The sequence below is a fragment of the Aythya marila genome (assembly GCF_965140915.1).
Source record: "Aythya marila genome assembly, chromosome: 18".
NCBI classification, from domain to species: Eukaryota; Metazoa; Chordata; class Aves; order Anseriformes; family Anatidae; genus Aythya; species Aythya marila.
In genome coordinates this window covers 770,482-792,980 of record NC_139059.1, presented here as the reverse complement: position 1 = coordinate 792,980, position 22,499 = coordinate 770,482, and the positions used below count along the sequence as shown (strand labels likewise).

Sequence of the window (22,499 nt, the reverse complement as noted above, 5' to 3'; positions counted from 1 at the left end):
GCAGGAGGCTGCTCTTCCTCTTTTTCACTTATTTATTTATATATATAATTTTAACCTCCCCTGGCAGCAGTCTGGGAGCCTGTTACAGTGGATGTGGCACTCCTCATTTGCAGCAGATTAATAAAACAGACCTTTCATTGTTTGGGACTTCAGACTTGAAAGGCTTTTGTCCACTGTGTCCATTTTTTTGTGCCAGTTTGTTCTTCCCTATAGAGCCCCGTGCATGATATCTGCGGATCCATGTGCTGCTTACAAACTGTTGGAGTCAGATTTTGTGTAGAATACCCTGCAAAAATCTTGTCAAAAAGCATGCTCTGATTTCCTGCGTTCATCCCAGCTTTTTAGGGGGCAGGGGCTGCTGTTTCAGAAGTCACTACCAGCTTGGAAACAGCTTCCTTGTTTCTTAAGGGTGGTGGTTTTTTTATTTTTTTTTATTTTTTTATTTATTTTTTTCTCTGCTGGCAGCTTCCCATCTGAGGCAGAATTGGAGTGCGAACAAAGTTTGTGCTGCTGGCAGCTTGTTTCAGCTCCTCTCCCTCCCTACCCTCCGGTCACCGCCCCCTCCCTCCAAAGAGGAACGAATGTTTCTGGTTATTTCCCTTGGCTTTGGGGAGTTGTTAGGACGAGAACTCTGCTTTTCTCTGTGATTGTTTCAAAAGCTGAGGCAACACATTGCACGGGTGTTTTGGTTCAGCCATCCTTTCTGTGTGGTTAGACGCGGTCAGGAATGGAAAAAGGTGATGCTGGGGAAGAATCGGGATGTACGTTTAGGCTTGGATCAGCTGAGATCAAGATGGGCATGGCTCAGCTACGTGCCCAGACCTCTGTGTGTCCATGAGTCCATCTGTCCTCCTGAACCTGCCTCGTGGAGCACCCTCGGAGCACTATCGGGGATGGCCTGGCAGTAGGAGGGAGCTTGAGGAGGGTGCCGGTGTGTGCAAGGCAGGGACGGCAAGGGAGGAGGGGGGCACAGGCTTGGAAGCGTTCAGGCTGCACAATGAGTCAGTCATGTTAAGTCAACAACTCGCTTTTTAGAACATAAGGAAATAAAAACATATCCATTGTTAATTTTTTTTTCTCTTTGCTTCCCAGTTTGAAAGGCTGCCAGGGCTCCCAAGCAGCGATCAATGCTTTCCCTCCACTTACCCAGTTCCTAAGGCTAAGAGCGGAGGGAATGTCGCATCACCAGCCTGCACATTCTTGCTTCTCTGTGTAGATGAGCCTGGCGTTTCTGGACCGTGCACTCTGCTCTCGTGGAACTGTGGCTTTGCTCTCTTGGCTTTTGTGTCTTTGTCAGTTCCAGCACCGTGGTTCCTGTGGGCAGGTAGCTAACACGGGAAATGGCCGCAATGGTAGCGGCTTTGCACAGGCTGCATTTGTGTAGGAAAGGAGGGACACTGGAAGTAAAATTTTTTTTCTCTTTCATTCTCCCTTATCACTTATTTTTTGCTATGTTGCCCGTCAGGAAACATTTGCCATGATCTGAAGGGCGCTAATTGAGGACAACAGGACTCCATACCCAGCATAGGTTTGTTGCTGCCCTGCTAAATTACTCGGCGTCCATTTCCCCATCAGTAAAGTGAAACTAAAAGCCTTTCGTTACATCCTGGTGACCAAATAGCATCTGACACCTATACAGTGTCTTTCAACCAGTACTTCTGAAGTTATTTTAACTGGCCGTGACATCAGATCTATAGCAATCGGCTGCTGAAGCACTTAGTGCTCTGGAAGTGATGGTTTTAATTTTTTGTGATCTCTGGTTAACAGGAGCTTTCCCTAGCAGTGGGCGGTAGAGCTGCAAAAGGCATTTCACTGCAGCAGCAAACCACACTTGTTACCTGATTTGTTACCATACAAAAACGCCGAAGAGGACAAATGCTGGCACCAGTGTGCTTCACTGACCAGAGGCTGGGGCGTCAGTCTGTGGTCAGGGCCTGGGAGATGAATGAGCCACAGCTGGAGCTGTGCCAGCACAGCCACGGTGATGGAGCGGCCACCAGCCCGTGCTCCATGGCTGTTGCTGCAAGAAATGAGTAGAAGCAAAGAGCAACGTGGGCAGCGTGGTCACGGGTGCCAGTAGGCCTATCCCTGATTCAAGGAGCAAATGTCTTTCATAAGAAGGGGATCGTTTTAGTAGCTAGTAGCAAAAGTAATGAAACCTCTTCGTAACGGAGCTAAACTGTGGCATGGTTCTCATGCTCCTAAGCTGACATGAATTCACATGAACAACTATTACAGAGAGTTTAGGCAAAGCACATGCCACAAGAAGAAAGCCCTTTGGTGCACTTGATGCAATTTCTGCAGATGTGTTGCACATCCTGTTGTTCAGCCTCTTCCCAGGGAGCTAATCAATAAATTACCTCCTCAGGAGGGAGCGGAGGCGCAGAGCTGCGGAGGGTGGCAGCAGCTGCAGGAGCGGGTGGTGACAGAGCGGGCGGTGTTGCATCATGTTGTTTTGGCAGCTCACCTTTGTGCTTTTCAGACCTCTGCAGAATAAACGGGAGGCAGCATTACAGGGGAAATGAGCTGAAATTAGCGTGAGCTGGCAGGAGCTCTGGAGTCATCAAGAGGCTGGGAATTCATCGCTGTCGTAACAGAGGTGATTATGTTCTTAGGACCAGGGGAATTGGTCAGTGACTTCAACACCTCCTGTAGGGCCGTGCAGCACCTTGTGTCATGCTGTCTTACTTCTGATGACTTCAGCCTCGGGGATGAGCACAGGGAATGCCACTCTACCCCTCACTCAGGCCCTGGGTTAGGGCGATTGATCGGTGATGTAGCGCTGAAGTACCTCATTCCATTCATACCCAAACCACTGCCCAGCAGGAATATCCCCAAATCCTTCTTCCCTGGATCTGTGGGGGCAGGCTCAAGCCCTGTGCAAGGGGGGAATTTCAGGGCCACCGAGCTGGGATGTGGGAGGACAGCCTGCCTTGGCTGCTGGCTGTCAGCGCACCGGGTAATCCATTCAAGTCCTTACCGGCTGCAGAGCTGAGGAGGTTGGACAGATCCAAGAGATTGCGGAGGCATACGGCTCTATCTTGCTTTATATAAATATTTGAACAGCAAGAACATTAATTATGGCAGGTTTGTTTTTTTTCTCCTCCGTTGGTTGGCTGCCAGCTTTCTGGGGAAGAAAATAGTGACAGCTAACTGGAGAGCTAGAGTTACAGCTAGAGGGATTGTGCAGCTATTTATTTCGGGTTTTAATTGAGGAACAGGCAGCGACCGGGCTGAAGACGGAGGTTCCCTCAGCTCGCTGCTATGGAGGGAGGGGGCGGCTTGGCCCGGAGCGGCCCCCGAAGGCTGCGGGGCTCCGGCACGGGGCAGGCAGGAGCCGAGACCCCCGGGGCCGGGGGCTGGGGGCCGGGGGCTGGGGGCCGGGGGGAGCCTCGGGGCTGCCTCCTCGGGCCGGGCTGGGCGCTGCGAGGCCGCCAGGGGGCGGGCGCCGATCGGCCGCGGGGCCGGGGCCTGAGGGCTGGCGGCCGGGGCCTGGCTCGGGGCCTGGCGGCGGCACCGGGCGAGAGGCCGGGGCCGAGCCGAGAGCGGCGGCTGCTGGCTCGGGGAGGCACCGAGCCCCGCAGCCTGTTCCCAGGGTGTCCCCGCGTTGCTGCTGTTACTTATTGATGGCATCGCAACGGCCAGAAACCCTGAGCGAGAGCGGAGATAAATCCTGCTGGCGGGTCTCCATCGCTTTGTGAGGGAAGAATTGCTTTAACTGGATCGGAATAAAGAGCACGGCCCCTCGAAAAGTGCAACAACAGTATATGCAAATAAATCTGCGTGGTCTCTGTCTTCTTGGCTCGGTCCGTGCAATTATAACAGCATTAAGCATTTACAATAACTCCGAAACATGCTTTTAGCCAGCTTGCCTTTTTCCTCTCCCTTTTCTGCTACTTGAAGAAAGCTTTCCCCTTGGGAAATCCTCATTGTCTTGTGGCAGCAGTGAAACTCTCGCTGGGTGGTGTTGGCTGTGCTAATACTGGGTCAGCAGCAGTGCAGAGTCCGGGGAGTTGGTTAACTTTGCCTGTCAGTAGAAAGTTCCCCCTGAAATTCCCAATTCATTGCTTAGAGCCAAGTGTACGAGAACAAAGGTAATCTTCGGGGCTTTCAAGGGACCGAGGTTTTGAAGGCTTGATTGTAATTAGCATAATTAGTGTAGAATTTTATTTTTGCATGGATAGAACTGAAAGAGAAAAGCAAAATAATCCATTGATTTTAAATATAAAATAAACACTGGTAAGAAAGGTCCCCTTTTCTCGTCTGGAATAGGCTGAAAAGCAAACATTCTTTTGGGGGCTTTGCTGAGAAATCACTTTTTCCATCTAAGGAATTTTTTTTAAGTGTTGCGTTTCGATTGATTTATTAATGAGCGAAAGCCTAGGCACGAGGTGCCCCTTCTCTGTATGGATTGTAAAACTCTGCTGTTCAGCTTTCGGAATATTTTCCTTCCGTAACGTGAAGGTAACATTTGCATCATTGAGCAGCGAATGCTCGGCTCTAAATGATTTGTTGTGTTTGGCTTCTCGGGAGCTGTGTGTATTTTATTCATAAGCATCGAACTGCTATTTCTGCCCCTGCCACCTAACTGCAACAAAAAGTCACAGAGAAAAACTTGCTCGGGTTTTACCTAAGCAGCCTACACCTGTTCAGAAGTCTGAGCTGTGAAAAAAAGATTGCTTGTCTTGTAGCTGAACGAACGCATGTATCGCATTGCAGACTTTGGCTGGATAAAAGAGATTAAAGCACACATTAATTCACTACAACCCTCTGATTTTTTTTTCCCTTCCCATTTACATTCAAAATAATCAACTCGAGAATTCTCCATTTATTTTGTTTTCCTTTCGGTTTAATTTACAGTGGTTTGGGGCAACCCTTCGGAGGTGAGCTGGGCTGCTTTAATAACGCTCCCCTATTGCTGCCTAAAATTGCTCGGCTTCCCTTCAGGCCCCAGGGATGTGGAGGAAGAGGCCGGGAGGCAGCAAAGCGAGGAAAAGGGCACGGGCAGGGTGGGGGCACAAGGGCTGGTGGCCTGGAGACGGGGCGTCATAAGCACGGGTGGCAGGAGCCCTGTAAAACAGCAAATTGTTTTGATCTTTATTTCTCAAGGACAAACCAATTACGCCTATCAGAAGGCAAAGCTGCATAATCGGGTTTCCTTGAGTCCCTCGTTGCTTTTCTGTTAAAATGTTTTATTTGTCAGGCTGGTGTTCGTGGAGTTGATGTTAGTCCAGAGCCCCGTCCGTGGTCGTGAACTTGCTGTTCCAGCCCAAGGTCAGAGGATGGATGCTGGGGCTGCTGCTCTGGCACGGTGCACGCCGATTAGGTGGCCGCGTGTCTGCAGCTGGAGCCACCGACCTGCTTTGAGCTCCTTCCCCAAACCGTGGCAGCGATGGATCCCGGCGCATTTGAGACGAAACCAGCTTGTTCTTTGAATATCCCTAATAACATTAATGATGAGTAACTAGCAATAATACTCTGACTTTTAGAAGTGCTGTTGAATCTGCTTGCTGGTGCTGGGCATGAAAGGATACAATTATTTTTCATAACCTTTTATTTTCCCTTTACGGCAAGCTAAGCAAAGCAAGTTTGTCAGAGGCAGAGTGCTCCTAATTTGGTCTCCAGTGACCTCTGGCGCGGTGATTGGCAGTCGGCTGTCAGGAAGGAACTTGTGCCTGTGAGATAGAAATGAGCAGAACAAATGCCGTAGGACAGCTCCAGTTCCCTCGAGGACACGGGCTAAAAAAGGTGAAAGAAGTGCAATTACAGGAGGTTTTCAGCACAGAAAGTTAATTAGCTACTAAATAGCGTTTAGTGCAGTTCAACGTGGGGAAATTTATGTTTTGAAAGCAAACAGATCAATGGCAAGCCTGTGGAACAAGCTTTTGGAAAGTCCATGTTGACATTCATGTACTTTGTACCCTAACGTCCTGTGCAGTTTTTCACAGGTTTCCCTAACAAATAGAGTTGGGTTTGTTTCCTTGGGTTGGCAGATGTGTAGGTACACTTCCACACCAGGATGTTTTGACGTTTAATGTCAGGGATTCTGGTCAGGCTTTCATCCGGGCTCAGTACCTTCATGCCTTTTTCCCTGTTCACTGAGGTCAGCATAAATTGATTCTGTTTGGGGTCTCTGAGGCAGAGGAACTTCAAATTCCAAATATTTTCAGTCAGATGGTGAATTTAACATAGTTCTTAGCCTAGTTACCAGTTCACACTGATCAGAGGCGAGTAGCTGGTGTGACTGCAGGGTTTTGCTGTCGACTTTGGGTTTGCGTGGCCGTGCTGCCCTGTGCGTGTCCTTCTATCCCTTCTCTGCAGCGTCATGAGCAGAAATATTTTGACAAAATGTTTCATTCTAAATTACCAATCCGTTTTCTTTTGCACTTCTTTCATATTTTGCTGAAATCAGCATGTTTCACAAATCGTTATACATGCATATTGTCAAGGACACTCTCTTGTTTATCAGAACAATAGATTTGGGTTCCAGCTACCCAGCACAGCCTCACTGGGTGCAATTGCTACACTAAATTTTTAGGCATTTCAGAATAGCTTTGAACTTTTATTGATGGATTATTTATTTGGAGCTATCTGTCATGGGCGGTTTAGGCAGCTGATGCTGCCGTGAGCTGTTTCACCTTGCTGGAAAGAAGAGGAACCTGGAAGGTCAGTGCCTGTGCGGAATAGTGGAGAAACAGAGAAACGCTAACCCCTGGGGAGGAAAAGGGGCATGTAATTCCCATTACACGGACGCTCATACATTATGATGATACTTATTGTCTGTAAACGACGCTTCACAAGCCGGCATGCAGGAATAGACGGGGCTGTTAAGGGAAAGCTGTTATTACTGAAGGCGTGCTTTAGTACCGTGGTGCTGGAGAGCCAACTGGTGAGGGTTTGGCTCTTGCAAGAGGCTCTGGGAGTCGGCTGGTGGATGCCAACAGCTTAGATAACAGCCACATCCCTGCCAAGATCTTCAGCCCCTTTCCCTCTTATAATTACATTTGTCACATCTTGTCATAAAATGAGTTATTAGATCTTTGTTGCTGAAATAGCCTTCCCGTGTAATGGGTGCAGGTCTCTGCCCTGGTTCTGTAACAGGAATAATAATTGGTTTCGTGTCTCTTTATGCCGTAGGAGCACAGAAATGCTTTGACCGAGCAGTAAGTCAGCCCTGCTGCTGCTCGCTGACCCGTGCGGGGCCGGAGCAGGATCCTGCCCCAGCAGGAGGACGGCACTGGTGGCACCTGGACGTTTTCCTTCTCAGGGGCAGCCAAATATCCTGGAATGTAACTGAGGTTGTTTGCTGCAGCTGATTGTTGAGAAAATACATCACTGCCGGATCTTGCTCACCGGCAAGCTCGAGATGTATTTAGTGACAAGAGAGTAATGGGGCTTAAGCAAGGAGGAAGGTGGAATTGGAACCATGCCTATGGCCGTGGGGTTCCTGCCTCAGGTTTTGCTAATCCTCCTTGTAATTTTGTTCCCTGTCCCTTCTGTTCCCGCGGGGCCTTGCACTTGTTCTCCCGTGTTGCTGAGCGGTGCTGCCCGCTAGCTGGTGGTCTGCTTTTCCTGGATGCCGCGACCCAAAGTCTCTCTGAACTGTTCCTCCAGCTATTTGCCTTGCCATGCTTCAGCTCCCTTCTTTTGCAGGGCGCTGGTGTAAATCCCTCATCTACCAGATATAATAGTCTGGCCTTCATAAATAATAAATTGGAAAATTCTTCCCCTGTGTCTGTATATCTTGTGTGCCTGGATAGAGGACTCCCCAGCAGCCACAGAATTAGCATTGAGCATACTACTTGTTGCTACTTAGGAACAGAATGATCTCAATATTAAAATTCTTTTAAGAATAAGGCCAACAGTTTTGAATGTTTTCATTACTTTTTTTCCAGTGATTATATACAGGAAAAAGTGATGCTACACGCTGAGTTTTTTCCTCAATTCCCACAGTGACTAAATACACACAGTGTATGAGGTGGCGCTCTCTGCATCTCTGCTAAATATGGACGGACGTGTCTGTAGATCTCTCCAAAGGGCATGGTGTGCACAGGTGTCTCTTTCAGATTTTGTACTCTACATCAGTGAAAGCACTGGAATTTCCCTGAGCTGCACACCCGAAGGCACTGCGCTCGTGCTTGTTGGCTTTTTGCTGTCCAGAAGGGGTAAATCCAGGCACACGTGTTGCTTCAGATGGCTTCTCTGTGTGTCAATGCCTGCACGAGCTTGTAACTAGTGACTAAAAGTGAACTGTAAATATTTGTCTGGAAGAAACATTTCCAGAAAGTAGAACGGTGCCAGCACCTTTGTGCCTGGGCTCTGCAGCCTCTGAGCTACAGGTAGGTAACGGCGCGCCTGGAGCAGGTTTTGGTTGCGCAGCTGGCAATGCCCTCCCGTCTTCAGGAGATGCACGGTTCCCCGGCTCCAAGCAAGCCCACCCAGCTCTATCCCTAAATACCATTTCTATCCCTAAACACCACTTCTTGGCCGTTCCCTCCCCGCTGGCATCTCAAGGTGATACTCTCAAACCGTGGGCTCGCTGCCTGCTGCAAGGAGGGAACTGCGCGACAGCACTCCCGCAGAGTCCTCCAGCTCCTTGTCACACCGACCAGTGCATCTTTGCAAGAGTTTTAGAAAGTTGGTTGCCTCTGCTTGGTCTTTAAGCTCGTTTGAGTCATCTCTTCCAGGAAAATCCTGTGTAACCAGCTGTGGCTGTTCCTGAGCGTTGCTTCACAAATACCAGCTGCTTACAGCCAGCCAGCCAGCACGGGTGTCTTGCACCGGGGCTCCTATTGCTTTTGCATTACCATGAGATACAGAGTGGTTTAGGAGTGTTATGGTTTGCAGCTTTATCTGAAAATAACACTTGATTTTTCACAAAGGCTGGTACAGTTTTCAAGGAAAAGTTCACAAGTTGCAGGTGATGGCGTGTGGCTGTGTGAGACTGGACGTCTCCCAGCATCTTGCCAACATAAACTGCTGTCACTCTTCTTTGAGTGAGTTTGTGTCTGTCCCGTGATCTCCACTCACACGGCAATACTGCAGTGTCACTTCTCAGACCTCCACCTCAGCATGGCTTGAATGCCATTTTGCTTTGATGCTTCCTGAAAAAACGGAGTAGCAGAACCTCACGAGCAGGGCCACGAGGCTGCTCTTTTAGCTGAAAGTGAGACAGCCTTGGTCTCATCTACATAATGCTGCAGACCTCGAGAAGGGGGCTTGGGGATTTATTTCCCATGCGTGTGGGCGCTGAGGTTTCGAGCCAACCATTTGAACTAGGCTGCTCGCAGGGGCTCAGTTAAAAATTTAACCCCCAACTAAGTGGGATGTCCGGGGACCTGGCCATTGGAATGCAATGACCTGAACCATGGGGAGATGCTGCAAAGGGGGCTCGTCCCCGTGGAAGAGGCACTGCAGCCAGGCTTGGAAGGCATACTGATGTGGTGTGCTGCAGATGCATGCTGAGTGTGTGATTTTCAGCGTTCAGTGCCTACATTGTTAGATAAGCGGATTAGAAAACATTGCATAAAGTGGCATTGCAGGGGGCTGTCTTTATACCTGCTACTCGCCTTGTTTTGCAAACCCTGATTTCACAGCGGAACCCATTCAGAGCTTGCGCTGAGATTGTTCACATGTATTGGCCTTTTTAAGAATCAAGGGGTCACAGTTTCAGATTCACTTAATTCTCAAAGCAGTGATATTTTTCTTTTGGGATTGGGGCTGGTGGCGGGCATGTGTTTTTTTTTAATCTAGACTCAGTTTATTCATAAAGATAGGTATCTGGGGCACTGTGGGCTCCTGGCTTACTGAAGCATGGATGGATTCCCTTTCTCTGCTTTTTGGTGGGTGAAAGAGCTCATGTGTGATTTCCCACTCCGTAACTCTCCAAAGTTCCAAGTTTGCAAATGGAAAGCATTTGTCTGAAGGTCACACTCATGAATCCAGGCTTGTTGGGCCCATTTGCAATGGGGAAGTTCAGGGGAAGCATCTTTGGATCTCACTGGGTTCGGAGAGCGTTTGCCAAACGTGGATGTACCTGTCCCTCCGTGCGCATGCCAAGCAGCTGAGCTGCCTGCTAAGGGCTTGCTTCAGCTGGGGGCGAGCTGATGCTCACATCTTGCCCTCTCAGAAGTGTTTTCTGGGGTGGTTTTCACTCTCCCCAGTTCTGTTCACAACAGACCAAAGCTAGGACCGTTTGCTGGGACAGTAGGGAGTTGATTTAAATAAAAATAATTTAATCGCTCTCGTAGGCTGTCTGTTATTGATTCCTTAGACCTGCGCTGAATTCTAATCTCAGAGCTCTGCCAGAAGATTTGTAGCTTCTAGCACCCGTGGTTGTTGCGTGTAACTGCAGTCTCTGGCTGCTCTTTTCTCCTCCACGCTCTCGTCTGCAGGGACACGTGTGACAACCGCACCACCTGCTCCACCAGCTCCGCGTCCAGCCTCGACACCAGTGCCCAGTCCCAGGAGAACAACGGGCAAATGCAGAGCGCCAGGTGGGATGAGCAGCAGAAGGTCTTTGCCCTCGAGCAGATCTGCGGTGTCTTCAGAGTGGACCTGGGACAGATGAGATCCCTGCGCCTTTTCTTTAGGTAACGTCTTATTTTTTTCTGCGGTGTCTGTGTGTGCTCTGGAGCAGTGCGCAGCGGGCTCGGTGGAGGCAGGTGGCTTCTGCAGTCCTCCCTGGAAGGCTTTCCCTAGTGGTCGTCTCCAGGAAAGCGAGTGTCAGCCTCCCCCAGGAGAGCTTCTGGGTTACAGTAATAGGGCCTAAAGGATTTTTTTTTTCCCGAGCAAGGTGAAGGTGCTGATGCTTCTCTCAGCTGTCTCACCAAAACACATTTAAAATAGCCTGGAGGTGTGGAGAACATCTCTTTGCCTGTGGTACCTTTTCTCTTGCCTGCCCCTCACTGGGGCTCCCCTAGAGTCTAACTGCTCTTAGTCTCTTCAATGAGCTTCCAAATTATTACAGCAGTTAAAACGTTTTTCAATGTTTCAACATTTCAAAACATTTTTACTCTCTCTTGTTGCTCTCACTCTCTGCTTCCTTAGAGTGCTGTGCACGACCAAGTCCACGCATCTCTAGGAGCTGACTTTGGGAGCTGGCTTAATGTTGCTGGGACAGATTCCTTTTTTTTTTTTTTTTTCTTTTTTTTTTGTTCACTGGGGAAGGCAAAATGTAATTCCGTGATGTGGTGGAAGGGTAGAAGTTGCCAGGCACAAGTGAAGCTCCTTGAGGAAATGAACTTGCAACAGTCCTCTGGTCACTATGGCCACGTCCAGAGCTGTAAAATGATTTCTGCCCCATTTGAAGGGACAACTTCTTTGTAATTGCTTTCCTCTCTCTGTCATCTGATGTCTCCCCTTCCTGCTGGGCCTCTCCCTGCCCTGGGAAACAAACGTGGGTTGTTCTCCCTGCTTGTTTTGTCCCACAGCGATGAGGCCTGCACCTGTGGACAACTGGTTGTTGCAAGCCGGGAGAGTCAGTACAAGATCTTCCATTTTCACCATGGTGGCCTGGATAAGCTGTCGGAGGTGTTCCAGCAGTGGAAGTACTGCACAGAGACCCATCTCAAGGACCAGGTACCTGGCCAGGTTCACGAGGCAAAGAGCTTCTTTACCGCAGGTGTTTCACGCTCAGGTTCTCAGCCAGCAGAAGGTGTTGGAGAAACAAAGCTGCGACTTCGCGTCACCGAATAAGGCAGAAAGCTACAACGTGCTGGAGGTTGTTATGACGCAGCTGCAAGTCAGATGTGAGATCTCTCTTGTACTCACTTATCCTCCTCCATTCCTGTTCTGCCTGTGGAATATGGGGGAAGATAAGCCAGAAAACTCGCTTAGGTAGTTATTTTGCTAGATATGGCAACCAGACAGGTCAGCGTTGTGCTTTAGGCATGTAAGGTGGTTGGGAATCTGCAGTGGTAGGTCTGAAATTCTGTCAGAGTCTTTCATCCATTTTGTGAAGCATAGCACACTGCATTTGAAAATGTTTTGACAAGGCATCTTGCCATATTTTGTTCAATCTACATACAAATGTGATAAGAGCTCTTTAATTATCTGTTTAAGATACTGTATGTGCTTATTAGAAACAGTGATTTTTAAATTTCCATCCTTCCCACAGAGCCCCCTGCTGCTTTTCTTATTATGGTCGCATGGGCTCACTTTTTGCATTGAACAACCTTTGATTTTTAAATTAAATGTCAGCTGCAGTCTTGCACTGGGATCATGAGTGCCCTTAGAGAGCCTGGCAGTGCAGTTCCCTGCTTGCCTAACAGCAATCCCTTTGTATATGGCCAATCATATGTAATTTATTGCAGGCATTCCTGGCAGGGTGAAGTTTTGCTGTAAGCAGCATTAATTCAGTTTCAGGTCAGGGATAAGACTGGGGGAGGAATGGAAACAGTTTTTTTGAAAGATGAAGCTGTTTTGTGGTACTCGGATTTTTAATTATTCTAATCACTCTCGCTATTGTAATGATTGGAATTAAAAAAAAAAAAAAACACTCTCCAAGTACTGCGCCTCAGTGCTTAATCGTACAAGAACCATGCAAAAAGGTTTTCCTGCTCTGAAAATGGCTGGGTTTCATACTCTGCTGCTATCTCTGGCTCTTGCCTCCATTTTTTGTTTTGTTTTGTTTCGTTTTCCCCCATTCAGCAGCTTACTGATGAGAAAACGTGCATGCAATTCTCCATCCGTCGTCCTAAGCTGCCCTCCTCGGAGACCCACCCGGAGGAGAACACGTACAGGCGTCTGGACGTGTCTGCCTGGCTCAATCACCTGAACGAAGCTGGGCAGGTGGAGGAGGAGTACAAGCTGCAGAAGGTGAGAGGGGCGGCTGCTGCTGCTGCTCTTTTGATCTGCTCTCTCCTGCCATGGAGTGTGAGTCCCCAGGTGGAAGCTGCGATCGTTTGCTTTCGTGCTGGGGGCATGCGCTGGATGTTTGAGAGCGTAAGGACTTGCTCCCAGTGCTTGGCTGGAGGTCTTGCTGGAACCACAGCTGGGCCTGCTGCAGGGCAGTGGAGCACCTCTGTGATGGAGGAGGGCGTGCTGTCAGCTTCTGCAGCCCGCTGGAATGAGCAAACCAAAGTGTCGGGTGGTTGGCACCTCTGCAACAGTGGCGTGGACAAATCAGAGAAAGAAAAATTGAGATTCCTGTATGAAATAATGCAGGGCTTGCAGGGGAGCACTGGGTCCAGGTCCTGAGAGAGGAGTTTGCAGTGAAATGCAGTGTCTCCAAGATTGGGGATTAAGCCGTGACATGAGAACGACACGTTAATCATAGAGCCTCTCCAGGGGGGGTTATTGACATTGAAATGAGCCCGATTTGTGTCTCGTCTGGGAATAGAAGGCCAGCACTTTCCCTCTAAACATGTGCAAATTGCAGGAGCTTGAATCAAGGCGTCACTTGTCAGGAAAGAACTGCAAAGCCACCAAAGCATAGTAGCAGGCAGTTTCTTGTTGCTGTTTTTGGGAATGTTAAAACTGAGCCAGTCATAACTTTTGCTCCTTCTTCCAGGCCATTTTCTTCGGTGGGATTGATATTTCCATCCGTGGGGAGGTGTGGCCCTTCCTGCTGCACTACTACAGCTATGAGTCCACCTCTGAAGAGAGGGAGGCGCTGAGAGTACAGAAGAGGAAAGAATACTTTGAGATCCAGGAGAAAAGGTAATAGATCAGCTTCAGCCTCTGCTGCTCATCTCTCCTTAGGTCTGAAGTCAAATGGCACCACAAGTGACTTAGAGTCTCTGCCTGTACAGAAGTGCTGGGTGCAGGAGGTGTTGGCATGCACAGCTGACCTTGTGCGGATCTGGAGCTAATACCATACAGCTCAAGTATTATCTTACCTGGGTTCTTGAAACAGGCTCACCACTACCACGTAGGGAAGCTTATTTCAGACTACAAGCTTGACGTGCTTGGCTTAGCACACTAGAGGTAAAAATGGGAGCGCGTGTTTCTTTATAGATATATCTGGATGTAAAAATAGGGACGAAGTTATATCTAATTCAAGGAAGTAATTTCTGCAATAACCGTACATTGTAAACTACTTGTGTAAATTTAAGCTGGAGAGAGACAGTCAAAATATTAATTAGGAGTCAGTCAAAACAGAGTGGTGAGTTCTGGTGTGCCACCCACAAGGAGCAGTGGAGAGCATTTTCAGCTGCTCCTGAAGTGGAGTTTATCACAGAAAGCATGTCGTGTCATCCCATTCATAACTCAAGAAGCTCCTTCTAGTAATCCCTTTGGACAGAAAATGTGCTCTTCCAGGCAGACCTCTTGTCTCTTTTTCAGCTGGTGAGAAAACTCTGCACAGAAATAGTTTTTCTCTTAAAATTGAAGCTGAAATAAATCTGTTTGTTCCTTGTGGCAATCATATTCCTATTATGTCAACATACTCCTGTTGCTGTTCAATTTTCAGGCTTTCAATGACTCCAGATGAGCAGAAGGATTTCTGGCGTAAAGTACAGTTCACGGTAGACAAAGATGTTGTGAGGACTGACCGCAGCAACCAGTTCTTTCGAGGGGAGGACAACCCAAATGTGGAAACAATGAGGTGAAGTGGCTGATCCTAGTGTAGAAAACCCATTAATCCCCTCGGCCCAGGTTGCCTCAGTTGCTGCTTTGGGAATGCTGAAGAGCATCATACATATAGTGGCTGGTACCAAACAATGCAAAACCACTTTTTACCTGGTACTTTCACTGCTTCTTTAGCCATTTACTTGACGATATGATAACCCTGCTCCTATCACCTTGCTTCCATTCATACGTAGGCATATAAGAGGTGTGAGCCTTCTGTGGCTGTGGGGGGTAGTGAGTGCTGTAGTGGGGTCATGGGCAGTTGCTTCGGTCTGTGGTTCTCCTGATGGGGTGGAGGACCAGCACAGACTGCCTCATGGCTGTGTGACTTGTAAATGTGTGCCTATGAAACCGCTGGATTTTATCGAACAGGATGCCTCATGATTTGAAGTGTAGGCATCACCTCTCCTTCTCCATGGCTCCTTCATTTTTGTCATCTTAGTCTATGTAAATTCTCATTTTCTGTTTATACTCTGGTGTCTGTGTACACAAAGCCTTCTGCTGGAGTTTTTTTCACCACGCTGATGTTTGCAGCAGGGGTTATCCGTACGTGTTACAGCGCCTTACAATAGTGTTGTGTGCCTTTGTAGCTGAGATAAACTGTGGTGCTTGTTCCCACTGCACTGCTCCCAGTGGGCTTGCCTCCAGCTGGAAAACAAGAGCCTAAGGCGTTCTGTTCAAATCCACTGCCTCAAACTGCTGTGTGCTGTTCAGAGTCCTTGTCATTCAGCAAGGAGTCCCTCCGAACTAATCCAAAATGCTGTAATCCTGGTGTTTGCGTATCTTTGCTATGCTTCTGGATACATTTCTTGTAGGGAAAGCAGTTCTTCAGGATGCAAGATGCTGTACAGGTGCTCAAAAAGCCTCCAGGTGGAATTGCAAGATAATCTTTTAGACAGCAGGAGTGATCTGTTACCCTTTTGCACTTGGCCTGACTCAGCCTGTATTATAGGAGCTGGGGTGGAAGGGCTGGGCACACGCCAAGCTGTGATGAGCCTTCTCCACATCTCACCTCTCCGTTTGCATGTCTTCTCCAGGAGGATCTTGCTGAACTATGCAGTGTTTAACCCAACAATTGGATATTCCCAAGGAATGTCTGACCTGGTAGCCCCAATCCTGGCAGAGGTCCTAGATGAGTCGGATACGTTCTGGTGCTTTGTGGGATTGATGCAGAACACGATCTTCATCAGCTCACCCCGGGATGAGGATATGGAGAAACAACTGGTGAGGCTGAGTGCTGAGCTGTTTAGTCCTTTCTTTAACTTCTTTCCCAGTCAGATTAGAAGAATGCCCACCATAAAGCAGTTGTCTGGGCTGTTGGTTCCAGCATGCAGAATCACACTCCAAGGCTACAAAATACCTGATGGATAAAATTAATCCCAGGTGACTGAGGCACTCCAGGAGCAGTTACAGCCAATAAATTGTCAGAGTAAAATTGCCTCGGCTACACTGAAGGATGCTGATTCAAGGAATCTTTTATGATCAAATGTATTTAGGATGGTGCTTTCTTTTTCTCTGCACTGCTCTCAGGCAGACAGAAGGCTCACTGGTTTGTTTCTTTCCTGCTTTAGGGGCATTTGGTGTGAATGAGGCAGAGCAGTTGAACTACAGCCCTCTTCATGGGCTTTTATGAAGCCCATTTTGAAGCCTGTTTTTAATAAATTATTTTAGTGATGTCCAAATGAAAAGCCTTGTGCATCTGACAGAATTACTTGAAGTAATGTCACCTTACTCAAAAATGGGAACTTTTTAGTTTAATATTAATTCCAGTAGTTTACTGGTTAAAAACCTGGAAAATACATTTTACATCTGAACAATCCTGTCCAGGTCACAATGGCACCAATTTAAAGTGGTAAACCTGTGGTGGAAACCTCATGGGACGCTGCTGGTGAGGTGCAGTTAGTTAACGTACAGATTTATCTCTGTAATGTGCCTGTAACAGTCAGCCTTTCTAAAATCATTTCCACATTGCTCAGCTTCTGCTGAAATGAAATATTGTAGATAGCTGCGTCCTTTCTTTTCTCAAGTTTTTAAGGCTCTAGCTTCATGCTGCTTCCCTCAGCCTGACTCTCTCCCCTTCTTTCTTTTCACAATGTAGCTGTCATGGGATTTTCTTTTCACCCTCCCTCCTTCCTTGTGAAATAGCTGCAGTGGCCTGGGAGCTCCAGCCACTAATGACAGACCCAAACGTGCTCCTGGCTGTGCTGTAACAAGCTGGCTGCGAACAGGCCTGTGTGCAAGCTGGAGCTTTTTGTCAGAAGGGAGAGCCGGGGCCAGCCCTGCTGGAGCCCAGGTCTGGCACACGATGGGGGGCTCGCGGGGTGGCGAGGGCGCCGCGAGGCAGCGGCTGAGCTGAGAGCATCTTTTCCAGATGTACCTGCGGGAGCTGCTGCGGCTCATGCACCCACGCTTCTACCAGCACCTTTCTTCCTTGGGAGAGGATGGCCTGCAGATGCTTTTCTGTCACCGCTGGATCCTGCTGTGTTTTAAACGGGAGTTTCCCGACGCTGAGGCGTTGCGCATGTGGGAGGCGTGCTGGGCTCACTACCAGGTTAGACACTGGGAGGAGGGTACGGCTCACGCTGGGCAGCAGCCTGCCCTTTGCTGGGTCCTCACCCTCTCATTGAGTGTTGCAGGATTTCCCTAAAGGCTCGTAGTACCAAAGCATCCAAAATAAGTTTGATTGCAAGCATTCCCTCTTCTACAACACTTTCCTGCCTGGGACTGTGACATGTTTTAGTCTTAGCCGTGCTCTAGTTTGATTTGCTGTGGCTCACCTTGAAAGAAACCAAAAGTGATGCAAACTGCAATGGAGCTGCCTCATTAAGGAATTGGGGGCTCCTTTTACTGCCCACAGACCGATCAGCTCAGATGGTCCCCACTTCATTTAAAATGCAGTTTGTTTGCCATAGTACTGAATTCCGTAAGTATTCTGACCATTTGCAGCCATGACACCTGAGAAGTCTTTCTCAGCAGCTTTAATTCCCTCTGGGCATTTTCCAGCAAACTGTGAGATGTCTCGGGGAGATTCGGAGTAGATACATTCGTGTTTGTAGATGTTACAGAGGGCCTGTAACTGTCAGAGGTGTATATCTGTCGAGCAGAAGGACGGATGCCTGCTTCTTTTACTTGGGAATGTCTGGGCTTTAAAAGGAGGCTTTCCAGAAAGTGCTGAGCATCCACTTCTGAGGTTCAGACTTCTCTTTAACAGCTGGACAATGTCTGCTTTGAAAGCTGTGGTCCAAGCCATGCTCCCACACTTTAAAGGCAAGAGACTTTGACTCAGCCGTGATTCAGAATCTACCAGCAACTCACTTTCTGAGTACCACTAGGCAGAAAAACTGCCAGGAGCAGAAAATCCCTGCTAAGGACACGCTTGTGAAGGGTGGGGAGCTCTCTGCCAGGTCTCTGCCTCCACCTGCTGTAATCCAGCCCCTGTTTTCTCCTTGCAGACAGACTACTTCCACCTCTTCATCTGCGTGGCCATCGTGGTGATTTACGGGGACGATGTCATTGAGCAGCAGCTGGCCACTGACCAGATGCTGCTGCACTTCAGCAACCTGGCTATGCACATGAACGGAGAACTCGTACTCAGGAAGGTAAACGCCTGCATGCTGATGGGGGCCAAGTCTCAGGTCCAGGAGATGAATCAGAGCATCGAGAAAATGAGGGACTGATGCTTAATCTTCTGTATGCCCCTTCCTGTCTGGAGCCTGGAAGAACAGGATGCTGCTATTTGCTTGGAAGCAGTTTTTCAGAAAAAAAAAAAAAAAAAAAAAAAAAAAGAAAAAAAAGAGGTAGTTATAGAGTGCCTAGGAGGTCACAGCACGGTTGGGGTGACCCTTGCACAGGCTCAGGGAATCAGCAGACAGAGCTGGTCATCTTTGTGCCAGGGTCCCCAGTCCATCTGGGGCTGGGATGCCCACAGAACATGCAGGGTGCTGCAGTGGGCACAGCACCACCTCTCTGTGCAGGGAGGCCAGGGGCTGAGCTTGCAGTGGGGCTGGGCAGCAGAACAACCTTACAGGCACTGAGACACACTGCAAGCAGCAGCACTGAGCCTGGACTGCTGCAGCTGAGCAGCAAATCCACATGTTGTGCTGCTGAGAGGCAGGAATCCGGTGCTGAGAGCAGCTGCTTCTAAATTCACCTGCTGGCAGCATCTCCAGTTTAATCTCCAGCTTTGAGTTCAGGAGGAAGTTTTGGCTCCTGTAGCATAGCTGAGCTGCAGCATAGACAGGAGCATGCTGGCAACCCCTGTGCTTTGGACTCGCCCTCTGGTGACGAGGAAATGACTTTGTCTCTCTCCTCTCTAGGCGAGGAGCCTGCTCTATCAGTTCCACCTGTTACCCCGCATCCCCTGCAGCCTGCACGACCTGTGCAAGCTGTGCGGGACAGGAATGTGGGACAGCGGCTTCATCCCCGCCGTGGAGTGCTCTGGCCATCACCCAGAGTCTGAGAGCTGCCCGTACGGGGGACTGGCGGAAGAGTCTTCTCCTAAACCAGGAAGCGAAGGCAAGAGAGGCTCGAGAACACGGGACGTCTTCGCCTTCCGAAAATAGCCGGAGAGGAACAGGGCGCGACAGCGGAAGAGGGAAGGGCAGGAAGGATGTTCATGGGAAAATATGCTGAAGAGAAAAATGGAGAGATGGCTTGGTGAGGCTCCTGGGAGGACTGAAAGGTGAAGAATGGAAGAGGAGTGGGTTCAGTCTACAGGAGAAGCAAACGTCAGTGCACGGTGGTGCAACCTGAGCGAAACGCAGCAAACCAGGAGCAGTGCCTGCGCGAGTTTGGATTTGGTTTTCTTAGAAACATGAAGTGTTTCTAGACCTTAACAAGGACTTTTTATTCTGCCTCTGGGATTTGACTGGTTAGCAACCAGAATTTGTTACTTGCTGATGAGAAATGAGAACACTAAAGAGGGCCAAGTACAACCAGCAGCATTTGTGGGTCAGGTGGAAGGAGCAGAGCTGTGGCAAAGCCTCTCTGCAGTGTCCCTTCATCAGAGCACACATGCACTCTTGCTTCAACCAAAACAATGCAGCTTAGTGGCTTCTCTCTAAAGCCATGACGATCATTTTAATTATAATCTGCCAAAAATAAACCTGCAAACTGTTGGGATTGCAGGGAAGGTATCTGCTCTGTTGGCAAGGAAGAACTGGTCACCTAAAGGTCTTGCCTCTTGTTCTTTCTTTTTTTATACGGTATGCCTGTCGGCATGTTGTTGCTTTTTAGTGTGTTTTGTTTTTTTTTTTTTTTCCATTTGTACAGAAAGTGTACAGCCACAGGTCTTAAAGCACTGCTGTTCTGTAGGCAGGGGATTTCACAGCCACCTTTCCAAGGTTACTTCTTCATGACATTACAGCAAAGCTGCTTCTTTATGCTGACAGCCACAGACTTCAGACACTTGTTTATGGAATTCTGTTCTTCCCAGTGTATTTCCCAATCTGTTCCCTTTGGCTCTTCTCAATTACAGCATTTTTTCTGTCCTTATTTATCTTTGCTATAGGCTGTAGCAAATGTGCTCCGACTGGACTCTGGGCTCCTCAGCTGGTGCCCCTGGTACATACTCTTCCCCATACTGAAATGAAAACAAAACTTGGTTTGTTGTAGCCATTTTTGCTGTCTTTGATAAACGTTTCCCTTGAAGTATTTTTGAAAGGACAGCACGTTTCCACTGCTGTCTTCTATAAAACTTGCCACCACGAAGTGGAGCAGGGGCCTTGAGCGCAGCTGTGTTGCCAAACACGGAACGACCTTACCAAACCCAGTGGCATCCAAAGGTGTGTCCTGAGCTTGTGCTTGTGCCAAACAGCCTGGACAATTGCTTCCTTTAGGAATGAAAACAGGTGAGGTGGCCGTGGGCTGTGCTGCCTCCGCTGCTTCCTTCTGCACAGCGTATGAAGCCTCGCAGTCTTTTCTTTTCCCTCACACGGCGGTGCCGCCCCGGCAGGGTGGGCAGCACGTGCTCACCTTTCAGCTCTGCCTGTCGGGTGCGTTTGTTTGTTTGCAGCACCCATGGAAAACCCCGTGCCTGCACCGTGCTGCGGCAGGCACCTGCACTGGACAAGCAGATGTCTCTAAAAGTCGTGCTGCTGGGTCTTTTCCCCAGCCTGCTCTGTGCCCCTGCGGGAGGTGAGGCTGCCAGCGGGGACCCTTCAGGTGAGACCAGGACATCCCCCGTGCTTTTGGAAGGGCACCAAGTCCTGACCCTGGGCAGGCACCACGCCAAAGAGCCGCTGTGAAGGAGGGAGTTCTTGGAGATTTATGACATTTCAGTGAATAATAAAAGTCTGTGCGAGGCATTTGTGTGCACGTTGGTGGGCAGGCTGGGTGCTGCTCCGGGTGGTCAGGTACAGGGCTTGGCTGGGGCTGGGGCTGGGGCTGGGCTGCTCCCACCAGGCCCCACTGCTTTCAGCCTGGGGATGCCCGGAGCTCTCCAAATAACTCGTGTAAATGTAGGCTGTAAGCAGGCGGCTGGGAGGCACCAGCAAACACCGACCAGAAGATCCGGAGCTGGTTTTGCTGCAGCAGCCGTGCCCAGCCAGTAGAAGACAATGGGAAGAGATGAAGTAGATAATTTCGAGCATTATTTTTCCACTATTAAAATGTCATTCAGCAATGTGGAAATCACTCAGGATTTGTTTAGTTAAAGGCTGCTGCAGTTCTCCCACACGTGGAAAAGCTGGCTTTCTGTTGGAAGCAGCACTCGGCTGCGTGGGAGCACTGCCATGGGATCGGTGTGCCACCCCTCCGACGGCTCCCCTGAGCCTGGTGCCACCCCTGGGTCCCTCCAGGTGTCCGTGTGCTCCCTGCTGCAAGCTTCCCTCCCGCAGTGCCCTGCGCTCCCCTCCCCAGGTCGGAGAAACCCTGCAGAGCTGATGGCTCGCTGGGACTGCTCCTGCCCTGGGTAACCTGGTTCCAGGTCCAACCTGGTCGGTTGTTGTGATGCTGTTATTAATTCATGCTCCATGTCCACTTTAAATCTTATGTCAGAGGGCAGTGGGGGGCTGTAAGAGCAGCTCAGCCCCGTCCCAGCTGGGCACAGCATCTCTCCTGGGCAGCCCGTCTTGCACAGGGGCATCCTCCAGCAGCAGCCAGGGCTTGGGAGCACCGCTTGTCCCTAGCCCTGCCCCAGCCTCTCACAAGAAATTTCTCAAATTTCACACAACCTGGGCAGGCTCCGACAGTGGTGAGCAAGAACAAGAGAGAGCTGAAACTAGTGGTGGGAGGTGATGGCTCTGTGAAGGATGGGGTGAGAGGGTTTGCCAGGATGTCGTGGTCCCCTCTGGCTGTGTCACCCAGCGGTAGCACAGAGGGAAGGAGCTGTGTCCTGCTTCGGATGAGGCCGGAGCTGGGGCTGCAGCACCCGTCTGTGTTGGGTGGAAGAGAAGAGAGAAAAGAGAAAAGGAAAGAAAAAAAAAAAAAAAAAAAAAAAAAAGAGAAAGAAAAAAGATGAATCTGGCCCTTGCAAAGTAGTGAAGTGAATCTTAGAAACAATGACCCTCGTGTGGCTTCTCTCCTGAATTGCTGCCCTGTTCATTGCATTAGCTGCAGCCAGCGGCCAAAAATAGACCCTTGCAAAGGTAAATAGTCAGCATAAGCCTCTTTAGGCAGCCTTGAGCCAATACGTCCCCCTGCCTCCTGGTGCTGGGGAGCACGGAAAAAGGGAAAACAGAGCTGTGGCTGGCAGGGATGGGGCTGTGGAGCCCAGGGCAAGGGCAGCGCTGAGCAGGGGGCAGTGAGAGGCTTCACTTCCCCACGGCTTTAAGCTTTAACCGGGCTGCAGACCAAGGCCCTGGGCCAGCACCAGGGCAGCGGTGTTGAGCCAAACTGCTCCCGGAGCCTCCTGCGGGGAGAAACACTTCCAACTGTGAACTGGGGCAAGGAGGCGCCGGGGTGAGCTCGGTCTCGTTTTAGGGTGAGCG

The 22,499-nt window shown here is 49.4% G+C and overlaps 1 protein-coding gene across 8 annotated transcripts in view; it reads left to right on the top strand.

The window, feature by feature from the left end:
- The window catches only part of TBC1D16 (TBC1 domain family member 16), a 31,842-nt gene extending 10,731 nt beyond the window's left edge, over positions 1-21,111 (top strand). For 7 of the 8 annotated variants that reach the window (XM_082775125.1, XM_082775121.1, XM_082775123.1 and 4 more), the window contains 9 exons: positions 10,395-10,592; positions 11,433-11,580; positions 12,652-12,819; positions 13,514-13,662; positions 14,414-14,548; positions 15,609-15,795; positions 16,943-17,122; positions 18,024-18,170; positions 18,888-21,110. In XM_082775125.1, coding sequence (XP_082631251.1) covers positions 10,395-10,592; positions 11,433-11,580; positions 12,652-12,819; positions 13,514-13,662; positions 14,414-14,548; positions 15,609-15,795; positions 16,943-17,122; positions 18,024-18,170; positions 18,888-19,133 — 1,558 coding nt within the window. In that variant the 3' untranslated portion in view covers positions 19,134-21,110. Of the gene's footprint in view, positions 1-10,394; positions 10,593-11,432; positions 11,581-12,651; positions 12,820-13,513; positions 13,663-14,413; positions 14,549-15,608; positions 15,796-16,942; positions 17,123-18,023; positions 18,171-18,887 lie in introns of all 8 variants that reach the window. The other variant, XM_082775127.1, reaches the window with a different exon arrangement.
- The last annotated feature ends 1,388 nt before the right edge of the window (positions 21,112-22,499 follow it).